The 27,375-nt window shown below is 58.6% G+C and overlaps 11 protein-coding genes across 11 annotated transcripts; 4 read left to right on the top strand and 7 right to left on the bottom strand.

The window, feature by feature from the left end:
• Positions 1–1,291: 1,291 nt before the first annotated feature.
• On the bottom strand, positions 1,292–2,375 carry DL89DRAFT_264454 (uncharacterized protein; the record flags this gene model as incomplete). Its single annotated transcript, XM_040886259.1, has 1 exon — positions 1,292–2,375. A coding segment is annotated over exon 1 (965 nt), but the record flags the coding sequence as incomplete, so codon positions are not given.
• Positions 2,376–2,682: 307 nt separating this feature from the next.
• Positions 2,683–9,327, bottom strand: DL89DRAFT_300912 (acetyl-CoA synthetase-like protein; the record flags this gene model as incomplete). Its single annotated transcript, XM_040890832.1, has 8 exons — positions 2,683–4,113; positions 4,164–4,247; positions 4,295–5,632; positions 5,688–6,836; positions 6,893–7,341; positions 7,387–7,495; positions 7,530–7,790; positions 7,858–9,327. The coding sequence occupies 8 exons, from the start codon at positions 9,325–9,327 to the stop codon at positions 2,683–2,685; spliced, it is 6,291 nt and encodes a 2,096-aa protein (XP_040747844.1).
• Positions 9,328–10,084: 757 nt separating this feature from the next.
• On the bottom strand, positions 10,085–11,199 carry DL89DRAFT_264453 (uncharacterized protein). The gene is made up of 3 exons (XM_040886258.1): positions 11,058–11,199; positions 10,620–10,941; positions 10,085–10,594 (listed from the first exon to the last, which is right to left on the bottom strand). The coding sequence occupies exons 1-3, from the start codon at positions 11,129–11,131 to the stop codon at positions 10,484–10,486; spliced, it is 507 nt and encodes a 168-aa protein (XP_040747843.1). The 5' UTR covers positions 11,132–11,199; the 3' UTR covers positions 10,085–10,483.
• DL89DRAFT_320111 (uncharacterized protein) lies at positions 11,058–12,161 on the bottom strand. Its single transcript, XM_040891183.1, has 3 exons — positions 12,119–12,161; positions 11,691–11,995; positions 11,058–11,550 (listed from the first exon to the last, which is right to left on the bottom strand). The coding sequence occupies exons 1-3, from the start codon at positions 12,134–12,136 to the stop codon at positions 11,388–11,390; spliced, it is 486 nt and encodes a 161-aa protein (XP_040747842.1). The 5' UTR covers positions 12,137–12,161; the 3' UTR covers positions 11,058–11,387.
• A 431-nt stretch (positions 12,162–12,592) lies between these two features.
• On the top strand, positions 12,593–14,428 carry DL89DRAFT_20013 (uncharacterized protein). The gene is made up of 2 exons (XM_040883979.1): positions 12,593–13,238; positions 13,407–14,428. Exons 1-2 carry the CDS (start codon positions 13,032–13,034, stop codon positions 14,199–14,201), a joined length of 1,002 nt encoding a protein of 333 aa, XP_040747841.1. The 5' UTR covers positions 12,593–13,031; the 3' UTR covers positions 14,202–14,428.
• Positions 14,429–16,979: 2,551 nt separating this feature from the next.
• Positions 16,980–17,911, top strand: DL89DRAFT_277212 (purine nucleoside phosphorylase; the record flags this gene model as incomplete). Its single annotated transcript, XM_040889428.1, has 4 exons — positions 16,980–17,118; positions 17,163–17,362; positions 17,421–17,738; positions 17,780–17,911. 4 exons carry the CDS (start codon positions 16,980–16,982, stop codon positions 17,909–17,911), a joined length of 789 nt encoding a protein of 262 aa, XP_040747840.1.
• A 458-nt stretch (positions 17,912–18,369) lies between these two features.
• On the bottom strand, positions 18,370–18,682 carry DL89DRAFT_219404 (thioredoxin-like protein; the record flags this gene model as incomplete). The annotated part of the gene is given in 2 exon segments (XM_040884389.1): positions 18,370–18,550; positions 18,567–18,682. Coding segments are annotated over 2 exon segments (297 nt in total), but the record flags the coding sequence as incomplete, so codon positions are not given.
• A 1,950-nt stretch (positions 18,683–20,632) lies between these two features.
• DL89DRAFT_264449 (Pkinase-domain-containing protein) lies at positions 20,633–22,334 on the top strand. Its single transcript, XM_040886257.1, has 2 exons — positions 20,633–20,849; positions 20,926–22,334. Exons 1-2 carry the CDS (start codon positions 20,758–20,760, stop codon positions 22,172–22,174), a joined length of 1,341 nt encoding a protein of 446 aa, XP_040747838.1. The 5' UTR covers positions 20,633–20,757; the 3' UTR covers positions 22,175–22,334.
• On the bottom strand, positions 22,295–23,567 carry DL89DRAFT_264448 (phosphatidylinositol N-acetylglucosaminyltransferase). The gene has a single exon (XM_040886256.1). It carries the CDS (start codon positions 23,505–23,507, stop codon positions 22,362–22,364), a length of 1,146 nt encoding a protein of 381 aa, XP_040747837.1. The 5' UTR covers positions 23,508–23,567; the 3' UTR covers positions 22,295–22,361.
• Positions 23,568–24,337: 770 nt separating this feature from the next.
• DL89DRAFT_264447 (uncharacterized protein) lies at positions 24,338–25,117 on the top strand. Its single transcript, XM_040886255.1, has one exon. It carries the CDS (start codon positions 24,543–24,545, stop codon positions 24,885–24,887), a length of 345 nt encoding a protein of 114 aa, XP_040747836.1. The 5' UTR covers positions 24,338–24,542; the 3' UTR covers positions 24,888–25,117.
• On the bottom strand, positions 25,075–26,333 carry DL89DRAFT_264444 (DUF28-domain-containing protein). Its single transcript, XM_040886254.1, has 3 exons — positions 26,056–26,333; positions 25,296–25,988; positions 25,075–25,213 (listed from the first exon to the last, which is right to left on the bottom strand). The coding sequence occupies exons 1-2, from the start codon at positions 26,270–26,272 to the stop codon at positions 25,384–25,386; spliced, it is 822 nt and encodes a 273-aa protein (XP_040747835.1). The 5' UTR covers positions 26,273–26,333; the 3' UTR covers positions 25,075–25,213; positions 25,296–25,383.
• Positions 26,334–27,375: the final 1,042 nt, after the last annotated feature.

Raw genomic sequence — 27,375 nt, 5'->3', positions numbered from 1 at the left:
GGTAGCGGCTGTACGGGCATCAAAGTAAACGCCACTACAGGTGTCCCTGCCACCGACAGTGACCCTGTATCGTGTACGGAAGTAGTTTGTGATATCGCGTGGTAGCTGGGCGGTGGGGCTGTTGGAAGCACCAGCTTCGCTATTGCCTTGGACGTGCCACTCGTAAAGCCGACCGCGAGAGGCAACCAGAATGCAGTGATTCCTGCGGTGGAGAAGACCTCCAAGTTTGCTGTGGGTTCCTTTCCTGTTATTGACATCTGGCAAGTTTGACTGTGGAGAGCCGGTCGTGCTGGCATCGTCGGAACTGGTCTCGCTAATCTTGCCCCACCCCTTAGTGTCAATGAGGAGCTTTAGAGCAGATATGTTGGTCGAGCATATAAGGGGAATCCTAGGCATGATACGATGCTCGAGAGTCTCCTCAACCTCGTCATCATAATCCGTAAGTGCCGTCAGCCAGTATGGTGTCTGCCAATACAGCGGCGCAGATATCTGCATATCCAACCAGTCGATGGTAAGCGTGCATGCGCCAGAGCAGTGTCCTGGACACGTGCACCAAAGAGGCGGTCGACTAAACCACCGGTCATCTCTATGGGATTTGAGAGAAGGCACCTTGGCGATGACAGAGTGGAACAAGCAGGCTCTCTCTTGCGGCTTGTCAGGCATCAGCTCCTGGGCTTCAAACATCCGCTGCTCAATGAGTGTAAGCGGTGTACTGCTGGGCTGCTGTTTTCCATACCCCGGTGAAGGTGGGATTTCGGGCTGGAACGGTATCGCGCATGCTGCCCTGAATATACCGCGTACCTCGCTTGGTTGGGTGAGGCACTTGCTCTCCTTGTCAAATGCGTCAGCCGCAGAAAAATAGCCTGTAAGGAACAACTGTAGCAGCCATACTCTAGTGCCCCAATGCACAGCGAGCATATCGTTGCTGCCCAGGGCGCATCTAATTCTGCCATTGTTTACATACATGCGTCGGTACAGGGCAACAAGCAAAGCTGGATCAATGTCAATACGAGCAAGTGCGAAACTCTTTGTACCAACAGACGTATCCAAAGGTGCTCCCTGAGTGGCTGCCATGGCACGTTGAACCTCCCCGAAATCCTTATACGCGTAGAGGAGATTGCATAGGATGGCTGTCTCGCTACTTTCGCAAATCATGTCGCCAAGCGCACCCTTTAGTTTGCCGCGCAGCTGCGTGTATGCCGACTCGAGACGCTCGGATGTAGACGCCATCAACCTCTTATCTCCGTCCAGCTGGTACATCAGCTGGTAGATGTCGTTTATGTGGCCATTTTCGACCATAAATCCCGTCCGTAAATGAACCACATTCCATTTGTCGTGTGCGCCAGCAAGCAGGTACGGAGGGACGAAGGAAATATTGTGACAGAGTAGCATAGAGCGGATGCTGAGCAGGGAGACGGCATACAGCATGCGCGTGGCAGAGCACCCGTCGGTAGTGATATGAGAAGCCAGCTCAAATTCATTTTTCAGTGGGCACTGTGTGCCTTCCGAGATGCCTCTTTGGTGATACTCTCCTAGCGCGCGAATGCTGATGGGCTTGTTCGATAGATCAGCAAGCATGTGGTATAGCCCAAACCGAACCCACGGCTGGTGCTGGACACGTATGCGGTGTTTTGCCAGCTCCAGCATCTCGTAGTTGATGATGCTTGCGCGGTCTGGACCAGCAGCCGATCTTTTAAGATGCAGCTTCAGCCCGATCCAGGCTACAACACGACCAACCCATTTGGCCATCCGAAGCAAAATGTGCCCGAGGCTAGGAACGGCATCGAATATAAGCCAGTGGGCGAGAATACCAAGCCATTGCCACAGCGCGACTGTTTCAAACTGCCTCGGTGCAGACTGGGTAAGGTACACAGCTCTATCTAGTTCTCTTGTTCCAGTGTACCCGCCAATACGTGCAAGTTCAACCAGCGCGTCTCCGCCGCCATCGTCAATGATTGCCTTCAGGTCCTCTGCAGTCACAGGCTTTTTCCCGATGCAGCCAGGAATGCGCTCAACGTCGATGTTGCTTCTCACTCGCCGTGCCAGCGCTTCCTTGGTATGTTGGAAGCTGCGTGTGTCACATTGCGCTGAGCACGAGCATAGAGTAGTTCCCAGGTCATGGCCAATAGCTGCCTCTAGCCATTTCAGGAATGCTTTGAATGCCCGGTATGTGTGTCTGGTTGGGGCGAAGACCACTGCCTGGAACAGCCCAAAGGCAAAGAGCAGCAGAGCGATAGAGCCGCTGAGCAGGTCCATCTGGTGGACATCCACACCCGATCCGCCATTGAAGCTGTCGCTAGCAGGCAGTAGCGAGGGAACAGCAGTTTCGGCAATGCTAGGACTTGTGGTTAGAGTAAATATTGATGACATTGAGGCTGACAGGGCAAGAGAGCTTTGAAGGGAGAGAAAGAGAAGGCAAAAGTGCAGTAGAATCAATGGTATCTGCGCTATAAAAGCGATTTACATGTAGAGCAGACGTATCGATTGTCCATGCATGTTGCAGTGGTATTGTGTGTTCTGGGAATCCAAAACCGCAGTCTACTCGGTCGCCCTGAGGAGCCAAGAAACAAGAAATGGCAAGCGTGAAGTGAAGCTGAAGTCTCCTCAGATGATACTGCTGTGATATTGGTAACACAACCGTGATGTAAATCAAATGCATAAGCGCTTAGAAGATAAAAATATTCAACCCTCGACATTGGCAAAGGCCAAGGAACTAGCGGTAGGATTGGGCAGACCCAAGAACGACTGGCGGTTATTCGGGTTCGCGGCGCCCGACGGCAGCGTGGGCGAGTTTGAGATCGGATAGCTGACAAAGGCATTGAGCTTCCCGGACTCATACAGGCCCCGGACGGTCCTGCGGCGGCGCTCCGAAATGCGCGATCTAGGCAGCGAGTCGCGCGGAACAAAGACAATCTCGTCGACCAGTACCTGGTGGCGATCAAGCACGTTGTTGAAGACAAGGCAGGCCAGGTTCGGCAGGAAGGAGTCGGCGGGAGGGCGGCGCAGTGAAATCACCGCCACCAGACGCAGTCGTGTGGAGTCCACGGAGACTGCGCGGCTGCGCGCACTGCCGACCTGCGCCGAGCTGCCCACCGGCATATCGGCAGCAAAGGTGGTCTGCACAGTCGTCTGCATGACGACGCAGCCGCCGGGCAGAATGTCCTGCGAGGTATCTTCGGCCGCACGCTCAATGTCCGAGTAGAAATACATGTACTCGTCGACCGAGAAGGTCTCGGAAATCTTGCCCACCACGAACAAGTAGGGCTCGGCCGGTGCGCCGTCCTGCTCGCCAGACACCTGCAGATACAGGAAGCCGAGGTCGCCCGTGCGCACAAACTCGTGGTCGTGCGCGCCATCCAAAAACCCAGTCGCATCGTCGCCGTTCATCACCGGGCGGCCGCCGGGCGCTGCGTTGCCGGGCACCAGACGCTGCTTCAGCAAAGCATTGCTGTAGCTGCACACCCATACCTCGCCGATACTGCCGGCCGGCAGCGCAGTGCGCGTCAGCGGGTCGACTATGGCCACCATGGTGCTGCCAGAGACCTTGCCTGAGTCCTGCAGCGTCAGACTATGCAGGGCAGCCTCCTCGGGGCTCTCCATTTCAGACAGCGGCGGCAGTGCTACCACGCGGGCGCGGCGCAGCTCGTGCAAATCCAAACGCAGCGTCAACGGACAGACACCCAGGTAAGCGCGGGTGCTGATACAGGGGTTCATCAGAGTGCCGTACAGGGGGTTGATGGCCATCTCGTCGAGCCGCGCGGGGGCAAAGAAGTCGCGAATCCGGGCGAAGGTCACGGGATCGACGCGCTCTTCGGTGGCCAGAATCAGATTGCGCACCGAATGCAGCGAAAAGGTCGTGCGCATCTGGTTGGAAGCAATGAAGTTCATCGCGTGCTGCAGCATCGGCAGCGTGGCAAACGCATCCTTGACCTTGTGGCGCTGCACCAGATCAAACCACACCAATGGATTGGCGAAGAAATCGGCTGGCGACAGAAGCAGCGTCGCGCAGCCGACAAACACGCCCAGCATAGTGCAGTGCAGCAGACCGTAGCCGTTGTAGGCCCGCACCGACGCAATCACCGGCTGGCTGGACAGCATCTGGAAATCGCCCTTCTGCTGCGTGCAGAAGCCCATGATCGCTCCGGTGCGAATACGTCACGTACTGCGGCGTCGACGCCTGCGCTCCCGTAAACTGCATCACCAGCGCTGCGCGACGCGGCTCCGCCCACTGCGAAAGGAACTTGAAGCTGCCACGGCCCAGCACGTGCTTGGGGGCCTTTGGCGCCCGACCCACATGCAGGACACTGGGCATCTTGCTGCTACCCAGCAGCGCACGCAGGGCCGGGGCGCGCATGGCGCCTTCCATCATCTTGCTGCGGAAAACCTCGTCGCTGTGGGAATCCACCAGCATGTACGAGATCTTGAATTCACGCACAGTGGCCAGCAGTGGCGGCATGTCTTCCGAGAGCCGCGCCGCATCGGGCGGGGCGACAGCGACCGGGATGGCGCCGATAGCCAGGCAGGCATGCAGAGCGATGACGTAGCTGGGGCTGGGCGCGATGACCACCAGCACGTGATCGCCCGCGCCAACACGCTTCTTCTCCAGCATCAGCTGCGCCAGCGCCGACACCTTGGTAAGCAGCTTGGCGAACGACAGCGTCTTGATAGGGCGGCCGCGCTCGTCAAAGTGCGAAAAGGCTGGGTCGTCGGGGTGCTTCTGCGCGCGCCACACCAGCACATCGGTGATGCTCTTGAACGAATTCAGATCCACGCGCGAGCGCTCGTCCACCGTCGGCATTGCATCCTCCAGGCTGGTCTGCTGCACCCACCGGCCGTATAGAGCCACCGACGGGTCCTGGTACGAGTCGTCGGGCGGCAGCTGCGACGCTGGCGGCGGTAGATTCATGAACAGCCCGTCGGTCGACAGCCGCACAAACAGGCAATTGATGCGGCCGCTTTCGAACTGGTGGCGACACAGCTGGGCGTTCACTGTGCGCTTGCCGTACTGGAAGGCCCGCGGCAAAGTGTTTGGCGGGCACAGCGCGACTGCGTAGGCGTGCAGGCCGTGGCGGTTGCGGAGGACTCCGTAGATTTCGTCGGCGATGGTTGCGTACATGCCCGAGTTATGGCGCACCTCGGCCGCGATCACAGGGAAATGCGCGTCGTTGGCGTACATCTCGAAGGCCGTGCATTCGGTGATCTGCGGCAGGTACCGGCGGATCGTGCTGTTGATGTCGCCGGCGTAGTGGAAGCCGAGCTGCGGCTCGAGCCACGCGTTGTCGCCCAGCGTCAGCGTGCGGATGCGATCCTCATAGAACCCAAACACCAGCACCTGCCCCTGCACCACCGCGCCCATCAGCCCCGTGCGCAGGTACTCGCCGCTGCTGACCAGCTCGACGCCCGGCTCAGTGCTGTACGTGTACCGCGCCGCAAAGATGCTGCTGGTGAGCTTGGGCAACCCCCAGAAGCCCGACCCCAGAGCAGGCGAGTCAATCCACAGCTCGCCGATCGCGTCGGGCGCGCACAGCTCGCGCGTCTCGGGATCCACCACCGCAATGGTCGACTGGAACGCCGGGTAGCCGAACGAATGGTACCGCACCGTGCCAATACGGTCCACCTCGGCCTCGGTGCGCTGGTCAGGCAGTACCTCGATGCCGGTTCGCGCGGAATGCCGCCCGGTCCAGCACAAACTCGTACCCGCCGTGCTGCGACGCTGGCTGGACACCTGGCGGCGGGTAGGACGACAGACAGTCGCGCATGGCCATAAGGACGCTGCCGTGCTCGGCCAGCGTGCAGACCGGCGTGATCACCGGGTGGCCCTCGGTGTCGGCGATGCTCTGGTACGGGCAGCCGTACGGATGCAGTACGTTGCGGTTGAAGGTCGCGTGGAAGTCCGGGTCGACAAACAGTGCGTCCAGCAGCACTAGCCGCAGCGCCGCCAGGTTCGGCGGCGTCTTCTTGTCGTAGCCGGCGATCTGGGCCGGCTCGTCAGTGGCAGTCGACAGAACCGACTGCAGCCCGGTGTAGTCGCCCACGGCCACTGTAGCCCGGTACCGCGTCAGCAGCCCGATGTACGCGCCAGGCAGGTCGCACAGCGCGCTGCTAGTATACACCGACTGGTGCCCGCCAAAGCACCCGGCCAGGATGCCATACACAAGCCCAAAGTGTTGCCGCGGCTCGATATACGACACCACCACCTCGCTGGCGCGCTGAGCTGAGTCGCCCGCATGGCTGCTGCGTGGGCTGCTGCGCGCCGCTGACACAGCCGACATGCGCGTCGGGTTGCGCGGCATTGTCGATGGTGAGCCGCGCGCCGACGCCGCCGAACTGGCCCGATCCCGTGCGAGCTGCGGCGGGCCGGCCAGGCTGCTACGGAAGCTGGTTGTCGACGAAGCCGAGTTCTTGCGGATCCTGGGCAATGAGCCGACATTGCGCAGGCGGCCCAGGAAGCCAGTCGACCCGCCCCACCTCTTGCCCAGCGAGCCGCTGGCCGCGTGGTTCGCTGCGTCCACTGGCTCGGGCACCGGTGGCTCGCTGCCCAGCGCAGCGTCCAGCTCATGCATTGACCCGTGCTCGTCGTCGCTCTGCTCCAGCTCCACGCGGTGCTTGTACTTGCGGCCGATGCCCAGCATCCCCGTACTCATCATCCATCCAGTGCACTGCGTTAGGATCGCCCCATGCGTGACCTGCACACCCTTGAGCTCGCCGTTTGGGCTCTTGCTGAACTCTATGTACGCGACATCAGCGCCGCTCAGCTCGCCGATCCGTGTCTCCGTCGTGGTGCTGTAGGCCGTATCAGCTGGCTGCCGCGCATGGTGATGTTGCGCCGATGCGGTCTGCGCGCCCACCGGTGACAGCACACATCCCACCCAGGCTGTCGGTACGCACCCACGGCACATCGGCAGGCCAGCCAGGGGCCGACCGAGTTCTGGCTCAGGTCCTTGCTGAGCGACCGGATGTTGAGCTCCGTGGTCAACACCACCGCAGCTCCGGTCGAGTTCAGCACATGCACCAGCTCCGCATATGAGTCGCCGGCTACAATCGGCACCGCTGTCAGCCCTGCGTAGAAGCACCCGAACAGACTGCCTACAAACTCCAACATCTCGTACTTGCGATACACCAGCGCCACGCGGTCGCCCCATGCGGCCACGCCCTGCTGCCGGAGCACCTGCACCACGTGCATGGCCCGCACGTGCAGACCCTGCCACGTCCACGAGCCGATCTCCCGGCCCTTAGTGTCGATGCACGTGTACGCGATGCCGCTGGTGTCGTCTGCGCCCGGTGCTGCAGAACCGACGCCAGCGTCTGGTGTTGCCCCAGAAGCTGTCGCAGCTGTGCCGACTGCGCGTCATCGCCCACCACACGCGGCTCCACTACGGCTCCCACCGCTGCCGCCGACAGCGCGGGTTCGCCAGCCCACGGCTCGCCAGCCCATGGCTCGTACTCTGCTGGCGCTGTCATCGCCCCGGACGTTGCCTGCATTGTCCTGTGCTGCCTGGCTAGGTGCCGCGCACAGTCATTGCTCGTACCAGCTCTGTGTCAATGGCTGGTACCGGCGTACTGGGCATGTCAAAGTTGGCTGGCACCTCAGGCTCGGCCTCCTGGCGAATAGTACGACATGCGTCCAGCCGTCGTTGGCCGCCGGTCCAGCCTCGCTGTCTGTGTGGGCCTGCCGCACCTGGTCTGGCATTAGGCTGTGAGTCATTATCTGCTAGACCCTCGCTGCTGGTATGCCCTGGAGGATCGTACTCGCTGAGAGCCCGCGGCATTGCCGATTCCACGCCATCCACCTGCACAGAAGCCGAGTCCTCAGACATATCGCCAACAGTGTTTATCACCATCAGTCCCACCACTGACCGGCGACGAGTCACCGCCCAGCGCAATGCTGCTCGAGCTGCTCAGCTGCTGCGACACCACATTGTCTACCACCATGCCGCCACCGGCCGGCTCACGCGAGTCGGGTGAATCTGCCTCAATGGCCAGAGCATCTTCCTCCAACGGCGACTGCGCTGCGCTCTCAGCCGCCAGCTGCGCAAGCGTCGGCTGCTCGGGAACCACCATTGACTCACGCATGCTCGTCAAGTCAACATTCGACGCACGTGCAAGATCGTCCAGCGTGATCGACCCGCTGACCGCATCCAGAACGCTCTCCGACCCCGAACTCGCCAACGACAGTCTGCTGAACTTTTGGTCAGCTCCCTGTCCAGGATCCTCGCCCAGCGGCGACCGCGGCACTGCCATCTCGGCACTGCCCGCAAGCTGCGGAGTCACGCTGGCCGATTTGGGTGTCGGAATCCCGCTGCCCGCCGCGCTCACCTGGTGCTGGATAATCCCCGAGTCATCCCGCTTGTCACTGCTCAGCGAGCCATGCGACAATGCCGCGCTGGTGCGCCGGCTCTCCCTCTCGTCGCCAGACGACGGGAGATCGCCGAAATCCACCTCCTCGCCGATCCCGTACAATTTCGACCGCGTCTTCTCTGCCCGTCCCACTTGCACTTTGTCGGTGCGCCGGCCACGCGGGTACACCAGCGAGTTCATGCGCTTCACGTCGCCTGCCGCCGCCGCCGGCATGTCGCTGGTCGCATGCTTGGCGTCTTTGGTGATTTGATCCGGATTGAAGTCCGCCGGCCCAATGCTGTCGAATTCGTCTGCGCTGCTGTCGTCCGAGAACTGCGCCTGCTGGGCCGCCCGCTGCCCCAGCGGGTCCATCATATCGTCCAGCACGTGGTCCGCCCGCCCACTCGGCGCCCACCCGCTGTCCCACGCAATGTCGTCCACCACACGCCCGCCCACACTGTACGGCGTGCGCGCTCCGCTGCGCGGCGTGGTCTTGCCCGATGACCCGCTGCGCTGTGCCGGTGAGCCATTGCTCGAGGTGCGCTCGAGCGCATCCGTCGTAATACCCAGGGCCGTCCTGTTCGGTTGCAGCCGGAACGAAATGTTGGTTGGCGCGATATCGTCCGAGTCGTCCGAGTCATCGAATTCCCCCAGGAGGTCGTCAAAATTGATCCCGGGCTTCTTGAATCCCATCGCTGTCGATTGGCGCGTGCTGTAGTCTACCTTGACTGTCCGCCCGCCCGCACCGTCCGGACGCGCTTCCGAGGGCTCGCTGAACTGCACCTGTCTGCTGTCCGATGGGGGCATCAGCGAGCTCGGTGCCACTGCTCCCTGGCTTGCCTGGTACTCCTCCATGATATGCGTGATCTTCTTGCTGTACCCTTTTTGTGTAATATCGCCATCCAGGAGCTCCTGCTGTAGGTCGCGGATCCGCGCCTGGTACATCACCGGCAGCTCATCGAACGCTGCCTGCTGAATGCTGCTCTCCATTTGCTCTCCCCCGGGTCTGTCTAACAATTAGAGGTTCAACACTACACCTAGGAGTGGGGTTAGCGGTGGAATCGCCCAGTATGCAGAATGGCCTCACCCTTCCAAGCCAATGCCATCAGAGAGACGCCTCCTCCAGAATAAAGGTCTCTGTTCTGGAGTCAAAACAGAACGCGAACACACCAGCCCGCAATGGAAATCGCCAACAATTGAGCCGTTTTACTGCCAGCCAAAAAAGAAAACACTCCCCGCTCTGCTCCACGGCTGCGTATTGCAACATTTTGATAGTGCGCTGTAGTAGCGCCGGTAGTTGACCTTCGTGCAGAATAAAAAAGGCCAGCCCAAACTGCCACCAAATGCCAGGAACGATCTGCGTTTATTCGGACGCGCCATGCCAGACCCTGCAATCACCCACCATTCTGCCCATGCATGCCTCGATGCCCGCCTTTTGCTGTGCATGGCTTGCGATGATGCCAGCACGGCGCGCAGGAAATGCCAGTATTTGCTGATAAGCTGATTATCGCCTCTTGGCTTCCAGGGGACTGGTGTGCGGAGTAATAGCCGAGCAAAAAGGGGAGGAGTTCATAAGCAACGTCGGGCCAGAGTAGAAAGGACCACCTGCAACCTCTCCCCCTTGCACCGCCGGAATTCCAGCAAACCACATTGGCAAACACAGACCCAGAACATGAAAATTCCTTACGTTGTAGTATAAAGTATTTGCCGGCTTCGTAAGGAAACGCCCGCCAAGTGATAATGTAGGGTTGTATATTAAGGTGGTGTAGAAAGGGAGTAGCGTTTGTAGTAGGAAAGGCTGCTGGAGCTAGGCGAAGAAAGAAAGTAAGAAAAAAGCTCTTAATCGGCTGAGGCGAAAAGAGGAAAGAGGGACCTTCATGTTTTCTCGGGTGGTACTTTGCTGAAAACAAATCTGGCCTTCCAGAGTTCCACACTGCTTGGAATAACTTGATTGCGTCTGGCCACAGGCACATCGACCCTGCTAGAGGCAGCCCGGCCAAGCGCTGTGGAGGGCCCAGACCTTAGCAAGACTCCTTTGCGGCTCTAATTATAGACCAGATTGTCCTGGGAAGCCGATTTTCACCGCCAAAAATACGAATGCTACCCAGCAACTCCGTCGCGTGCAAAAAAGCTGGATGAAGCCCTCCTACGCCCGTGTGCCCGACGACACAAACGCCAGCACGTCCTCCAGCGCAACTGCCGCCTTCTCCTCCTTCACCGCCTCATCGACATCCATCCCGTGCCCTGTGCTGCCGGCCTTGGCCGCCAGGACAGCCTCCAACTGTGTTGCTGTGCCGCTTGCGCAGCTCCTTGAACGCAACCTCTGCCGTCAGCGCCAGTGCATCATGCACCTCGGTCTTTGCCTGCCAGTACTTTGCATTCCCGGCGCCATCCGGCTGCCCGCCAAACGCCATCTGCTGCTGGTCCGTCCTCGCTTCCTCCTCCATCTGCTCCTTGATCTGCTCCTCCGCGCGCTCGATCTCCGGCGCCAGCTTCGTGCGCAGCAGCACAGACAGAATCTGCAGCTCGTGGTCGCTCTGCAGTTGCTTTTGTGGCGCCACCACCATCTGCTGCAGAAGCTGCGCGTGGTTGCGGTTCACCTGCCTGGCTGAGCGTCGCGTAGCGTGCGGCCAGCACGTTGAATTTGCTGAGCAAAAGCGGCCACGGCATGATGTGCGGCGTGTCTGGACGGGTCTCCTCAGGTTATTGTGCCGAATGACTCTTGGAGCTGCTGCAGCTGCCCGCGCAGCGTCTCGAGCTCGGCGATGTTTGTGTCCGAGAACCCTGCCGCCATTGCAAAGACTGTTTACGTTTCGTTTCTGTTTTGGTGTGGGTAGGAAAGATTATCTGAATAGTCCCGCGGGGACTCGTCTATATTTTTTACATGCGGGCGGGCCGCTACTCGGTTATTTTGGCATTTGGGATCCTCCGTCGCCAGCTTATGGCCCAGTGTGGATATATGGATTTTTTCAGTGTCCCTTTGCGTAAATATGAAAACAAAGGGCTATGGACTATGGACTGTTGACAGACAAATCGACGGAGTGCACAATTTACAGCTCCTCCAGGGTCTTGATGGTCTCGTCGAGATCCGCCTTGACGGCAAGGTACTTCTCGTTGAGCTCCTCGTACTTGGTCTCGGCAATCTCGGCGTCCTTCTCGTTCTGGGTGATCCGGCGCTGCAGGCTCTCGACGGTAAGATCAAGGTTGCGGTTCCTAAAAGCATGAGGACAGGCGACGATCAGCAGCATATACACATACATTCCCCTCACGGGACCACCCCTCCATCTCCATATGCCCCACCAAAACGCTGGACACATGGAACGTCACGTATGTGGGCTATTAATAGAACTTACTCCTCCAGGGCCGCACGGAGCTGGGTCTCAGCCTCCTCCAGCTTCTCCTCCAAAATGTCGACCCGCTTGGACATGACATCGCCCTGGTTCAGCGACGCCTCGCTGTCCTTCTGGAGCTGCTTGGCCTCCTCGAGCTGGGCCTCCTTCCGCTCGAGCTCCTCCTCGAGGACGGAAATGCGGTTCTGGTACGAGATGAACTCCTGCTCGCGCTCGGTCTGCTGGTCGATGAGCTGCTTGTTGGCAGACTCCGAAGCCTCCAGATCGTCGGTGAGCTTCTCAATCTGCTCCTTGAACAGGTTCATCTTCTACACACCGGGCAGTTGCAGGGCACAGCACAGCACAGAGGGGCAATTAGTCTGGCAGATGCATAAAAGGAAAACACAGGCTGTCAGATTACTGGAGGAGGCGCCCAGCCTGGCTCTACTTACTTCGCGAAGCTTGTCCATTGTGATAGTGGTTTGAAATTCGAAGGCCTAGTGAGTAGAATTAAAAAGAAAGTAGAGATTGCCGGAGAGAAAGAAGCAGCCGCGAAGCGCTGGGCCCAGGAAAAGTTGTAAACAGCCCGTCTGCTTGGGCCGGGAAATGGCGCAAACACTGGGCAGCAGGAAAAGGCGGAGCAGGGGAGAGGGACCAAGCAGGATCGCCTCGCTGATTAAACCCCTGCTTGATATTTGATCCGGCGCCTGTTTGTTGTCCAGCGCCACAGCAGGGCCAGCCGGCTCAGGAACTGCGCGGTGGTGGGTTCCTGAAAATGCCAGGCGTGGGTTCCAAGCCCAGCTCGCATTGTCAGCACATGCACCTGCCTGCGGTATAGTCCAGTGCGCCTTGTCCCCTGATGCCGATGCTGAGTAGACCCGACTTTTTCATATAACTGCCTCCCACGGTTTGGTATCCCAGCCGTCTGTCCAGAGAAGTAGCATGTTTTTGTTTTTCGTCTGCCCACAGACTAAATTTAGAATGCTGGCTCCATGATCAGCCAGCATCTCTCCCGGCCTCTACTTCGCACCGGTGCTATTTCGACATCCCCCTCCCTTGCTCTCCATCCTCCCCGCAGTGCCCACACGCACCTTGGCGTACAATTGAGCTCCGTCTGGGCATAATTCAATCACACCGTCTCCAGTTTCATCTTTAATTTTTCCTCAAGCACAACCTAGGTTCCCTCGGCGTGTGAGCTCTATATTACGTGTGTGAAAGTTGGAGGCTGACCTCTCTGCAGGGCGAGATTCCAGCTGAGGGCGTTTTTTTAAAACACCAGTTCCACCCTGCTTCCCAAACACGCCCTCTCTTCTTTCCGCATCCTGTATTTTTCTCACTACCTCACCCACGCCTTGTATCTGTTTAATGGTCGCTACGGCCCGCCCTCGAGCTCTATCTGCGTCGCTGTGGAGAGCGCAGCAGGCGCCACATGGGGGACAATCGTCGGGCGACCCGGCGAATCTCACCAGTCAGAACCAGCGGCCGAGCCTGCCCACACCCACATTAACACCTGGCGGCATTGATCTGGCCCGCCCATTCACCATAGCTGCCGAGACGCAGCAAAACACCGAGGTAGGTTTTCGGCCGCCGGCCTTGTCCTTTCGGTTGCAAGGAAAAAAGACACACCAGGCATGCGAGCGCTGGCAGGCTCATCTGACGCACCCTGTTCCAGGCCTTCTGACGCTATCGAATCATATTCAGTGTAATTAACTTACCGTCTTTCAAACGTCACACCCGTAGGCACATGCCAGCCCCGTGGATCAGCAACCTTGCTTGCCACCGGATCCTACAAAGATTATCGACCTTGCCTACGTCGACCTGAACGGTGAGGAGCACTGCTGCTCAATCTGCTGTGACGTCCTCATCAACCCGTGTGTTCTGCGCGCCTGCAGTCACACATTCTGCCAAATGTGCATCCGCAAGGCAGTCTCCGTCCACCCGTCCTGCCCACTCTGCCGTGCGCCTGCGACGACCCGCGACCTGCTGCCAGCACCGCCCGAGCTGCTGAATGCCCTGGACAACCTTGTGTGCAAGTGCATCGAGAGCAGGTGTCCATGGACAGGCACACGCAGACAGTTTGTGGGCCATCTGAGAAACGAGTGCGAGTTTTGGCCTGTTGCCTGCGCATCCCACCCGCTGCACGAGGGGTGCTCAGAGGTGGTTCCGCGTAGTGAGCTGGCAGCACATCGCGCGTACTGCTCGTACCGCCAGATCCCGTGCCGCATGGGCTGTCCGTGGCACATTCTACAACTCGTCATCTATGGAAACACACTGCCGCGAGAGCTGCCCACTGCGCCCCACCGACTGCCCAAATTGCAAAGGTGCCAGTGTTGGCACACCAGCTGGCTGCGCACCGCAGCATCTGCGCATTGGAGCGGATTCCGTGCCCGAACCGCAATCTGCTCAATGCAGTGCCGAATTCAGGATGCAATGCTGTCATCGAGAGACGCAACTTGGAATTGCATTTGTGCGAGTGCCCGGCAGCGCCCCTGCGCGGGTTCTCGAAGGCACTGGAGCGCTATCTGGAGACCCTAGAAAGGAAAATCGAGACCATGCAGGTGAATCATCGGCGGGACTTGGAGAAAATGTCCAGGCTCGTGCTGTCCGGGCAGGGCGAGGATGCGATTTCTGCCGATCAGCTGCAGAGCATGGTGCGGTTCAATCCGGCGATCAGGAGCATCCACGCAATATACTACGAGCCTGGGCCGAACTGGCAGGGGCTGCTGGAGGGGCTGCTGGCCAGCAGCCATGCAAACATGGCCAGTGTCGATGGAAGTGAGCCGCCGGGCGCAAACAGGCTGGACCGGCGGGTGCATGCCTTTATGCATCAGAACGAGTTCACTCCGCCTGCCGGCTCCCTGCTCCGGTCACTGATGAGCACCGGGCAGTCCCCAACTGCTTCGGGCCGGCCACACACCGCTGCAGCGTCTCCGGATCGCAACAGCCCACGCCGTGGCACCGCACGGCACAGCAGCTTTGACCCGCACCATGGCGACCAGCTGGGTGTCGGCCCAGACCAGTCGCCTCTGCCGTCATTGGATGTCAAGCACCTGTCGCCCATGTTCCCGCACATCTCGAACGCTGGATCTCGAGGGCAGTTGCATCGAGAGCTCGGGCGCAGTGCTTCTTGCAAAGGTCCTCAAGGATCCGTTCTGCACCATCACTGCGCTGCGTCTGCCTGGCAACGATATCCGCGACCAAGGTATGGAGCACATGGCCAGGGCACTGGAGGTCAACGTGGTGCTGGAGCGTCTGGACCTGTCGAGGAACGGCGTCAGCGAGCGCGGCATCGACGTGCTGTTCCGATCGCTGGTGTATGGCGTGCCCAAGCTCGTCGAGCTGCGGCTGGCAGGAAGCGGACTAAAGTCGAAGCACATCAAAACGTTGGTACGCACGCTGACACGCAGGTGGTCGGCGAATGGCAGCCCGGCGTGTCAGGCGCAGCTGGCGCTTGGCCGATCCGCGCCTCAGACTGCCGAGCCATCTACCCGCACTCCGCCTGGAAACGGCTTGCAGCGGTTCCCGAATCTGCCTGGCTCGCCTATGCCTGCAGCAGCTGGGCTGGGTCCGTCGCGCCTGGCTGGCAGCGACACTATTCGCACGTATGCGTCCACCATCAGCGACGATATCCCACTGTCAATGTACCAACACCCGCCAGCAGGCGATGTGCGCGGATCGATCCCAATCCCTGCCTCTGCTGGCCAGCGCCTGCCATCTCGACCACAAATAAACCTACCTGGCTCAGCACCTATTGAGCGCTCCCTGAACGACCACCAGCTGATGTTTTCGTTGCCGGGCGGCGGCCGGTATCAGCTATTGACTGCTGAGCCAGAGGACAGCCGCCCACATACAAGCCATAGTCGGTCCTGCAGTGCACCGGGCCGTGGCAGACGGCGCACGGAGCAGCCCGCCCGCAGCGCCAGTCTGCAGATTCTTGATCTCAGCAACAACGAAATCACGTCCAGAGGCCTGGGTGAGCTTGCCAAGCTTCTCCGCCATCCGCAGTGCCGCCTGCAGGACCTGTACTTGAGGAGCAACCGGATCCGCGGCTCTCTGCATTGCAAGACCGCAGTGCTGCAGCCCACCAAGGACGCCGTGGGATCTGGGCTTATTCCCAGGCAGCCGTCAGCAGACGAAGAGAACACCAACAGCATCCGCGCATTCCTGGCAGCCATCCGCGCCCGCTGCACCAGCAGCAGGCAGACCGAGCCGATTAAACTACGGTGCATTGACATCCGCAACAACTTCATCGACTGCCATGCGGTATCGGCACTGCAGGATGCTGTGGAGGACCTGAACCGCGCGCTCAGCTGGCCATCGGACACACTGTATGGCAGCCGGGCTGATGGCGAGCCAGTGTCCCTGATCCGTCCCACAGTCAGGATCCTGTGCGAAGGCAATGTGCCCATGGTCCTAGCACGACCGCCACTGACGTACGAGTCGCGGATCTCTCAATTCGAATCGCGCCAGCAGTCTGCTAACCCGCCGCAGCAGGCAGGAAGCGACCAGATACTTGGCAGCAAACGTGCAGAGCTCACTTGGCTATATCGACGCAGACTCGGACGAGAGTGAAGACGAGTATGTGGATGCGCGGCTTGGCTTCAGCATGGAGGCGCTTCCACACGCTGCCATGCATGGGCACAGGGAGCAGTCCGAAACGATGCCGTCGTTGCCACCGATCGAGGCGCCGGCTCTGAATGATCTTGACACCTTGTACCGCGAGCCACTGCCGCCGTCTGTCGATCTGGGTGCCGAAATCGCTATGAGCAACGACTCGCCGTCGGTGTCGTTTGCGGAGGCCGCCGGGGATCAGACAGCGCCTACACGGACAAAGTCGCGGCGGAGGTCGTTCCGTGGGTTCGGGTTTGGCCTGTCGGCAGCGGCGGCGCCAGGCAGCAGGCAGTCGAGCAATGCCAGCAGCAGTGCGTCGGGCAGCCGGCACAGCAGCTGGTCGAGTGGCACCGGCTCGTCGATCGCTGCCAAGCTGGTGCGCCGGCTCAGCATCACCCGCACCGAGTGACAGTTTTTTCCTATTCTTCTACTAAATTCCCTGGCTCGCTTCTCTGGTCGCCCGCTCTCACGAGCAGAGTGATGCCCGCTGGCAAATCCCCTCTTCAGCTGCAACGGGTGTATGCACGGACGAGCAAGGCGGGGAGTGTGACAGAAAGAGAAAACCCCCGGCCACTCCAAACAGGAGCGGCATCGACCGCGTTAGACACTGAAAAGCAAGGCGGCGGTCAGACAAAGCCTTCTCTTCTCCCTATCCACACACCTTCTCGGCTGTTTTGTCCCTCGCTCTATTTTTCTACCACCATGGCGTCGCAGATTCCCTACGAGACATACCAGGCCTCGGCCACCTATCTGAAGTCGCAAATCGGCGACTTTGCCCCCACCATTGGCATCATCTGTGGCAGCGGTCTCGGCACGCTGGCTGACACGCTTCGAGGGCTCGGTCACCACCATCCAGTACAACGACATCCCAGGCTTTGTCAAGAGCACTGGTCGAGGGCCACAAGGGGCAGCTTGTGTTTGGCACGCTGGCTGGCAAGTCCGTCGTGTGCATGCAGGGCCGGTTCCACTGCTACGAGGGCTACTCGGTGCAGCAGGCGACCTTCCCCGTGCGCGTCTTCCACCTGCTGGGCGTCAAGACCCTCCTGGTGACCAATGCCGCCGGCGGCGTCAACCCGGCCTATGAGGTCGGCGACATTGCCCTTATCTCCTGACCACCTGTCGCTGCCAGGCATTGCAGGCCAGAACGCGCTCATCGGCCCCAATATCCCCGAGTTCGGCGTCCGCTTCCCGTCAATTTCGGATCTCTACACGCCCAGCCTGCGCCGCACAGCTGCCAAGGCGTTCCTGCAGAACAAGCGGCTCAGGGAGGAGCGCGGGTTCCGCGTCCACGAGGGCATCTACGCGTGGTGCTTTGGCCCGTGCTTCGAGTCGCGCGCCGAGCTGCGCGCGCTGAAGACCCTGGGCGCCGATCTCGTCGGCATGAGCACTGTCCCCGAGGCCGTTGTCGCCAAGCACTGCGGCATGGAGGTGCTGGCCATGTCGCTGGTCACAAACAAGTGCGTGGATCGCAAGGAGCCCGATCACCATCGCGTCCGGTGGAGGCCGAGCTGCGCGGAGAGACCCTGGAGGTTGTCCAGGAGGTGTTCCCGCACCACGAGGAGGTCATGGCCGCCGCTGCTGCGCGCACCCCCGACATCCAGGAGTTTGTTCGCTCGGTTATTCGCGATATTTAGACGCTATTTATTAGGGACACAAATGAACTATATACAGCATACTGCCGCTTGCCTTGCTTACTACAGAGATACGACGTGAGGACTGTGAGCAAATGTGCGCTTCGAATTCACATGGCACAGGGTTTCCAGCGTGCTCTCAGGAATAAAATCGGTATGGTTATCAACCTTCAGCAAGCACGCAGAAGCGCACCCACTGTCTGACTGACGTGCAAATGTATAAGGAGTATCATCACCGAGCCAAGGACGTGACTGTGCACCCAATTGAAACCTACCCTTGCGATTGAGAATTCGCCAGCTAAAAAATGAGAGCAGAGGAGACAAGGATGCAGCGAGGTTCAAGCAGAAAAAATTTCTCATGTTCATCAAAAGACCGGTTCATCTGATCGAGCCGGACAGCAATCGGTCCAGCTCATGCTCTATACACCATGTAGTAGCAACACACGTTCGACGATATATTGTTACACGATAAGGCTCTTTCTCCGGAGCAGCTCCTCCAGCTCGCCCTTGGCATGCTGGTCATAGAGTTCATCGCTACCGCCAATGCTCTTTCCATCGACAAATATGTTCGGGAACGTGTTGCGGCCGGAAACGCTGAGCAGCGCTGCCTTGACTGCTGTGATATCCGACTCCAGAATCAGCCTCCAGCACCTCATACACCAGCCCGTGCTGATCCCGGTACTCGCCCAGCAGCATCTTGGCTTTGCGTGAGTATGGACATGTCGTTTTGCTGAACACCATGACGCGGTTGCGCTTGATCAGCTGGTGGACCTTCTTCTCTTCGGGCGTCCAGTCCGGGTTCTCCTTCGTTCTCTGCCTCTTCGATCTCCTTGGCTATGCTCGACATATTCGCCTGCTCCTGGTCAAACTCGTCCTGTGCAATCGCCTTGCCCTTGACCAGCTCCTCCTTCAGCGCTCCAGAGTCGTACATGCCACGCAAGCCGACCAACCCGCCGACCTCCTTGCCGTTTACAAAGATGGCCGGCAAGGCTGTCGCGCCATACAGGTCCTTGAGCGCCAGCATGAACTCGGCGGCGTCCGCCTGCTCCTCGACCTTGACATACCCGTATTCCAGCTGGTACAGCTCCTTGTATCCATCGACAATGGCCTTGACCTTCAGGCTGTCGCTATCAAACGACCGGACATACACCATCAGCGGCGTCCGGGTGACCTCGTCCTTAACGCGGAGCTTCACTCCCTCCTCGTGCTGCGTGACCTTTGCCTTCTCAATGAGCCCCGACACAACAAAGTAGTCGCGCAGCTCGCCGGCAACATGCTTCGCGTACACCTCGTCGCTATCGCCAATGGGCGAGCCATTGACGAACATAATGGGGAAGTTGTCGTGTCCCGAAATGTCCTTGAGCGCCTGCTTGATTTCCTCCTCGTCATTGCGGTGATCGACGTCGAGCCACTTGAACTCCAGGCCGTAGTTGAGCTGGAACTGGTGGAGCAGATCCCAGAGCGCCCGCGAATGCACGATCGCGTTCTTGCCGATAACTGCTACATCGAACCTCTTGATGTATGCGTCAACAAACTCACGGCCCTGCAGCTGTGTCGCCTCCGGGAATCCCGCTACCGCCGGGTTTGGCTTGACCTTCTTCTCCTCCACGGGCTCTGGGGCGCCCAGGAGCGGCACATTGTGCGACTTGAAGGTCTCCACCAGATCGCCGTGCTTCTTGAAGTACGGGATGTCGCCGGGCTGCCCGCCCCAGGCAGTCCTGAACATGTACGTCAGCGGAAAGTTTTGCTTCCCCGACATCTTGAATAGGCGCTGGCGCATGGCAAAGAAGTTGTGCGGCTTCTCGTCGATAGCGACCCTGGCCAGTGTAAAGTTGTACGTCTTTTGCATCTCGGCAAACACCTCCAGCGTCTCCTTATCGACAGCAGTCCTGGTGGTAAACACCACCACCGTGTTGTTGTTCAGTGTCTCGGTCAGGAAGGTTGACGCCGTGTCCTCGACCGAATCCCTCAGCAGACCCTTGTGGCTGAGCATTGGGCCCAGGTTCTCCAGCTTTTCGAGCCGCTGGATGTCGTCGTTGCCGCCCACCGACACGCCGTCAATAAAGACGCTCGGGAACGTCGATCGCCCGTGCATTGTGGTCAGCGCCTGCTTCACACCCTCCGGGTCCTCCTGCAAGGTCCACCTCCACCACAATGTAGTCGGTGAGACCGTGCTGCTGGCGGTACTTTTCAAGCACGGCCTTGGCCATGCGCGCCTCCGGACACGTTGTCTTGCTGAACATCACCAGCCGGTGCCTTTGCAGAGTGTACTGCACAAAGTACTCGGCCTCGTTGTTGGAGAACCCGAGGTTGTCAATGTGCTGCTCCAGAAGCTTGCCAGGCTGCACGGGGTGGCTGGGGCTCGTCGGCACGGGGCTGGCGGGCACAAAGGCATCGCTGCTGGACGGCAGCTGGAAGAAAAGAAGCCCCAGCGTCACAACGCCCAGCAGCACTATGAGCCAGAACCGCTGGCGGTAGAGCGTGACGGTGATGCTCATGATGTATATTCTAGCGTGGTACAAGAAGAATACGTAGGATTGTTGCGAATTCGGAGGAAAGGTGAGGGAGAGAAAAGTAAACAACCAGCAAACAACGTGGTGCTTGCTAAAAATAAGCCGGCCACTCGGTGCCAATCCACACCACTGCTGGTGCGATGCCCTGCTAAAAAAAACCTGCTCAAAGAGGGAGGGTCCAGCAAGCATGACGCCCTAGAGCCCGCCGCCAGCGGCAGCATCCTCCCCTTCGCTTCTTGCTGCCCAGCTAATTTGTTGTTTGTTCTTTTCAGTACTCTATTTGTGTATTTCCATTTCAGCACATCTCGCACTCCATTATTTTTTCCAACACACGCCATGAGTCAGAGCCGTATGCGTTTGCCGCCGTCGCTTGCCGGGGCGTACAGGGTTACCCGTGATATCGGCCAGGGCGCCTACGGTCTTGTCTGGTAAGTAATAGACGAGCCTACTGCTGCTGTGGAGATAGTGCCGCGCCGTAATGCTAACAACGCCTTTTGCTCCTAGCGAGGCCGAACACATTGAGACTGGCCAGCGCGTGGCCATCAAGAAGGTGTCCCGTGTGGGCGAGCGGGACGTGCTGGCGAAGCGGTCGCTGCGCGAGATCAAGCTGATGCGGCACTTTAGCGGGCACGAGAACATCATCTCGCTGCTGGACATCGACGTGGCCAACACGCCCGAGTTCAACGAGATCTACCTGATCCAGGAGCTCATGGAGGCCGACCTCCAGCTGATTATCAGATCTGGCCAGCCGCTGTCGGACCCGCACTTTCAGTACTTTTTGTTCCAGCTCTGCCGTGGCCTAAAGTACATCCACTCTGCAGGCGTGCTGCACCGCGACCTGAAGCCCAGCAACCTGCTGGTGAATGCCAACTGTGCCCTGCGCATCTGCGACTTTGGCTTGGCACGCGGACTGGCTGAGACCCCCGAGGGCAACGCTGGGTTCATGACCGAGTATGTCGCGACGCGCTGGTACCGCGCCCCCGAGATCATGCTGTCGTTCCTGTCGTACACCAAGGCCATCGATATCTGGTCCGTCGGGTGCATCTTTGCCGAGTTGCTCGGCGGCAGGCCCCTGTTCAAGGGCCGCGACTATGTCGACCAGCTCAACCAGATCCTGCATATTCTGGGCACGCCCGCTGACGAGACCCTGAGCCGCATCGGCAGCGACCGCGCGCAAATGTACATCCGCTCGCTCCCGTATATGCCCAAGGTCCAGTTCTCGACCCTGTTCCCCGAGGCCACGCCGCTGGCGCTTGATCTGCTCGAGCGTCTGCTGGATTTCGACCCCAGCACGCGCATCACCGTCGAGGAGATCCTGGCCCACCCGTATCTGGCCGCCTACCACAATGTCGAGGATGAGCCCTCGTGCCCTGTCCCTTGCGACATGTCGTTCGAGGCCGTCACGGCCATGCCCCAGGTCAAGCGCATGATTATTGACGAGGTCATTGATTTCAAGCGCTCAGCAGAGCAGGCTGCCCATGAGGACGAGGAGATCGCTGACGACGGCAACATCCAGCAGTACTATGAGCAAGATGCCGACATGGCCACCAGCGCGATCCCCGAGGGCGCCGGTGCATTTGCAGCTGCTCGCGAGTTCCGCGACGCGAACTATGGCCAGGGTGGATATGAGGACGATGGTGAGCTTGGTATGGCTGCGGTGCATGGACAGAGCGCGGATGGAACGTCGCAGATGGCCGACCAGGATGCGCGCGCTCTGGAGCGTGAGCTGGCAGGCGAGAGTATGGCCTACTAGTGTATGCACCGCCCTGCGTATTTAATATTTCCTCTCGCTACTCTAACCAGTACATATGACTACATGGTGTTGACACGGCTAATAAAAAGAATAGCACAACTGCATCAGTAGCAAGAGAATTGCAAAGACATGCTGATATTTTACATAAAGATAGAACGATTTAACCGGATGGCTGCTGCAAGAGGAGTCAGCGGAAGTAACGGTGCACGATTGGGCGGGCCTCGTCCCAAGGCCCATGGATCTCGTTCTTGTACCGCTGGATCCAGATCAGCCACAGCGGACACCCAAAGGTAATGAACAGCGTGCCAAGCACATGTATCATTGCGACTGCCTGCGAGATGTCCAGAAACAATACCCATGCCAATAGCGCCAGCACCAGCGTCATGATCATCGATGCCTTCGCCGAGATACGCTTCAGGTACCGGCGCATGATTGGGAACAGGGCAAACCACTCGAGAGCAAACGACAAGAACGCAAACACACACATGTTGCTATCAAGCCGCGACGCAAGCAATACGCCAGCCAGAACTGCCGCATTCAGGGACACACTACCCGGAAACCGTATATTGGTCAGGTTCCCCGTGCTGTAGTCATGGAACGCCAGGTTGCCGAAAAACAGCATCACCGTCATGGCCCAAATCGTGTCGCTGCTAGTGTCTTCAGTCAGCGTGCGCAGGATCGGTGAGAGCCCAAACAAAAGCAGAGTGAAGAACACAGCGCCCTTTATCAGATTCCACCGCTCCACGCGCTGCTCAGGGGTGCGCAGCGAGTAGTTCAGCAAGCCCCAGAACCCAAACCCCACCATCGTCAAAGTTGTCGAGCCCCAGACAAGCGCCTCGCCCGTCAGGCTGCCGCGACGGAGATTAATAAACACCGCCAGAAACACCATGATGCTCGACAGGTGCTGCGTCACCACCGTTGTCTGCTGTACCACCGTCGAGTAGTCGTACATGCGCACGTTTGTGTTCTTCTGCAGTTCCATTAGGAACGTGTCATCGACATAGTCGTCGGCATAGTCCTGCTTAATGTACAGAAGCTTGCGCCATGGCTTCCGCGCCTGCACCAATGCAGGCGTCACGGTCTGCGTGGAGCTGGCTGTGGTTGGCTGTGTGGGCTGGCTGGCTGCAGGCTTACGGAACATATCGCGGGGCAGGGTACCAAAGAGGCTGCTGGATTTTGGTGCCACTGTTGGCGTGTCAGAGTCGGTCGCTATTGTCGGGTCGCTGGTGTTGCTCGCTGTTTTGCGAATTCCTTCTCGTGCTGCTGCCTCCTGCTGATTGTCCCGCCTGCGGCTGAGAAAGGGAACGCCTATCCTCGTAGGCACTATCTTCATTTTTGCCAAACTGTCTTCCAGCGATGTGATTAAGAAAGTAATAGAAAATGCAGCAAAATGAGAAAAGGGCTTGAGAAACAGCTGGTGGCAGCGCTTTGCTCCCAGACAAGGTCGAATCACGTGCATGACGGTGTGATCTGATTCCAAGATCTCGCGGCCCGACCTGGTACCTGACTGCATGGATCTGAGCTTGCAGATCTCCAGGTGTCATTTTCCGTGAATTGCCATGCTGCGCAGACTCGCCGCTGCTCGGCTGCTGCTGGCCCAGATATGCGAATAGGTGTTCCCTGCACATACGACATACGTAGCCGGAATGTCCTCATGCGAAGAACGCGAAAAGGTCGCGAATCTTCCTGGTTGACATAGCCTGTCGATCCACGATGCATTTCGTTGTATCTATTTTGGTCCGCCCCCCTCGTCTGTTTTTGCTAGTTAGTACCAGCATCGCTTGTAGAGCAGTGCTGGCGCCATATCAGCCGTGCCAGAGCATCTGTGCCGTATGTAGCTGGCCTCAGCTTACATAAGTCGAACGGAGCGCGTCTGACACGCGTCATGTCCTGCAGCTCGCGGAGAGCTGTTGGGTTGTTCTGCGAGCTGCTGTGTCAATCAGTCGCTCCAAAGCGATTCTCTCCCCACTTTCCACCAAGGACGTATGCTGTCAGTTCCGTCATGGGCAGGTCTAGGTGCAGCGATGAATGCTAGCCAGGACCTGCATGTATGCCCAAGAGAAATCACGAGATGCGCCTTGCTATGAGAAAGAAGCCTCTATTCATGAGGTGCCGTAGCTGGGAGATACATGCGCTTGTAGCTATCGACAACAAAGAGCTCTCCCTCTTCCGCCCGGCTCCGCAGAATTTATTTTGTTTTCCCTGGTGTCTCGGTAGTATTTCAGAGACGCCTGCGTTGCTCACTGCCCCCCGCCTATCGCCCCCGTGGTCAACAAAGAAGAAATACAGCAGTAGCAGGCTCTCGTGAAAATAAAGACAACCTCGATAATTTCTTGCTCATTCTTCATTGCCAATATCTTTCACGCTAATGGATACACATGTATACTCGGCCGCTGCTACGGGCGCTATGCACATCACACCACACAAGCTGAACCGGCTGCACTCACAGCTGTTGATCACAAAGAAGCCAAAGCGCCGCACGCCACTCCAGAGCATCCACATCCGCGCGCTCGAGCACGGGTGGCGGGTGCCTGTTGCCAATACGCCGCTGGGCGTGATAGGCAAGGATGAAAACGCCCAGATACACATACTTGGCACGCCGCTGCGTCGCCCGCGCCAGCGCACTGCACCGCGCCACTCGACCTGGCGGGTCCTGCAAAGCAGTGGTATCGAGAGCCGTAGGCATCTGGCAGCCGTACCATTTGCGTTCTAACGACAATAAATCGCTTGCAGAGCCGTGACAGCGCGGTTCGGACCGCAGCGCGGTGATCGACCGATCCCCACTGATTGATTTCGTGGGCTAGATCAACAGATATAAAATGTTTGCGGTTTAAAAGCCGACGCTGGCCGGACGCAGACGATCAGGCTTCCTTGTCTCTCCTCTCTTTGTCCGATAGCTCTATAAATAATCATCTACTTGGTAAGAGGTATGCATCTCCACGTAGTTCCTGCCCTGTGCTGTTTGCTTGATAGTGATGATCACAATAGACCTGTTCTGCAGCGCCGGCCTTACGAGGACTGGCTGCTCTGGAGATGAACCTATATTGCCAAAATAACTGAATCCAATATGCAACTGTTGCAGCTTTTTATATCCTTCGACCAACGGACCATATCTACTGACCATGCTGTTTGAGTTTAGGTAAAGTTGGCGACGCGGCCCAGTGCTTCTGTAGCTGTTTCTGCATGTGCTTGTAAATAAACTGTTAATCCTATGAAGCGTTGCAGTGAACCTTGATTACATCGTCTAAGCTCTCGAGATCCTCGATGGCCGATTCAACCTCCGCTGTCTGCTCCTCGCTGAGATCGACCGTTGTGTTTGGGATGTACGTGCCCTCCATGCGCTCCACTGCGTACTTGTGGTCGCCTGTCAGCGCCTTAGATACCGTCTGCAGCTCGCTGAACTCGCAAACAACCTCGACCTTGCCATCGCCGAGGTCCTCGATATCCTCTGCACCGGCCTCGATAGCCTTGTCAAACATCTCGTCCAGCGAATCCTCTGCCTCGCCATTCGAGAACCAGATCAGCCCCTTCCTGTCGAACATGTAGCTGACGGGCGCCATGGCTCCGCCATTCTTATTGAACTTGTTTCTGATCGCCTTGACGGTCCGATTCTTGTTGTCCGTGAGGCACTCAATAACCAGCGCAGTGCCGTGCGGCCCGAGTCCCTCGTACACGATGGCCTCGGCGGATGAGTACTCCTTGGACGTGGCCCGCTTGATTGCGCGCTCGATCGTGTCCTTTGGCATGTCGACGTTTTTGGCGTGCTTCATCGTTGCTGCCAAGCGCAGGTTAAACGCCGGGTCGGAGCCGCCCTCTACACTGTGTCCCGGGATTTAGCGATGTGCTGCATACTGCATACAGCGCTAGTTTCTAATGCCTACCTTTTGCCGCGGCAGTGATATCCTTGGACAGATTCGCAAACAGGGTGCCCTTTTTGACATCCGCCGCGCCCTTTGAGTGCTTGATCTTTGACCATTTGCTGTGTCCCGCAAACCGCTTCTGGCCGCCCAGCATGGCGCATGCGGGAAGTGCCGGCTGGACCCGTCCCGCGCGCAGCATTGCCAACACCGCACAGCGACTAGCCCGAGTGAGATGCATGGTATTATTCGAGAATATGGCTCGTGACGCGTCTGCCCTTGGGAATTTCCCAGAAGAAAAGTGGAATTCAGAAAGCAAAGAGATAGCGCCTAAAGCGCTGGCTGATCGGGGGTGATAAAGAAACCGACGTGGCTGATCGGCTCCTGATAGCGGCTTGCAGCTCAGGGGGCGGTGACTCTCCACGCAGCGCTTATCGCAGCTATCTGCCAGAAAATGGGCGCGTGCTGGAAATTCGGCGCCCTTTGAAAAATCTAGTCGAACGACCTGCCATTTCTGCTTGCCCTGGCAGGTCCTCTGTGCTTGAGTGCTCGGGGGCATTGCTCAAGCCAGGCCAAAGAGAGAACAGCCCGCATCGGGCCTGCTGGCACAGCTTCCTTCTGCGCACCCAGGGAAACAGGCAGAGCTCCAAGGACAGCGATCGCCGCTGATGGCTAAGGTGCATTTTTCTGTCAAATGTCCCGAGCTCGCATGATCGATAAGGGCCACTCTGTCGGGCTTCTGGGTATCAGGCACCATCAGCGAGCCAGCAGAACCCAACCGCTCGCCAGGGGCCATATGGATTTTCTCGACAGAAGCTTACAAACGCGGCTGACTATCGTTTTCTAATCGCTGGTGGCAGGAAATGGCGCTTTTTGGTACCTGCGAGAAAGTCAGTGCACCTTGGCTCAGGCCATCGTGTTAGCCGCAGGGCATACCGCATTGAAAACTGCCTCCGTGCGCAGATACGCTAGAGCCATCCCTCAGCGCGAAACCGGGCGGTCTAAGCGCCCCTCCGTCCGTTTGCTCCCGCTGAAAAGCGTGGTTTTGTTGCCAGGCGAAAAAAGCGGTCACAAGCCCGTTTGAAAAATTAATCGCCCCTCTCGCCTGTCCAGCACATGCAAGGCCCAGGGGCGAACCCGACGGCCTCGCACCGGCCAATCAGCGACCAGCAGATGAATGCTGATGAGCAGAGATGGGCGTCATTTCTCGTTTATCGCGTCTGATCAGTTGGCGCAATTGGCCTGTGAAGAGTTCCGCAAGTCTCCTACGCGGGCCGCACAGTTCGGCCTGTATACGTCGAGGATTTTGTGACCAACGTCCTAATATTACTATCCACCTGAGCA

Source organism: Linderina pennispora, assembly GCF_002104995.1.
Source record: "Linderina pennispora strain ATCC 12442 chromosome Unknown DL89scaffold_1, whole genome shotgun sequence".
Classification (NCBI taxonomy): Eukaryota; Fungi; Kickxellomycota; class Kickxellomycetes; order Kickxellales; family Kickxellaceae; genus Linderina; species Linderina pennispora.
Note: the sequence above shows the minus strand (reverse complement) of the source record. Positions and strands in the feature narration are given on the sequence as shown.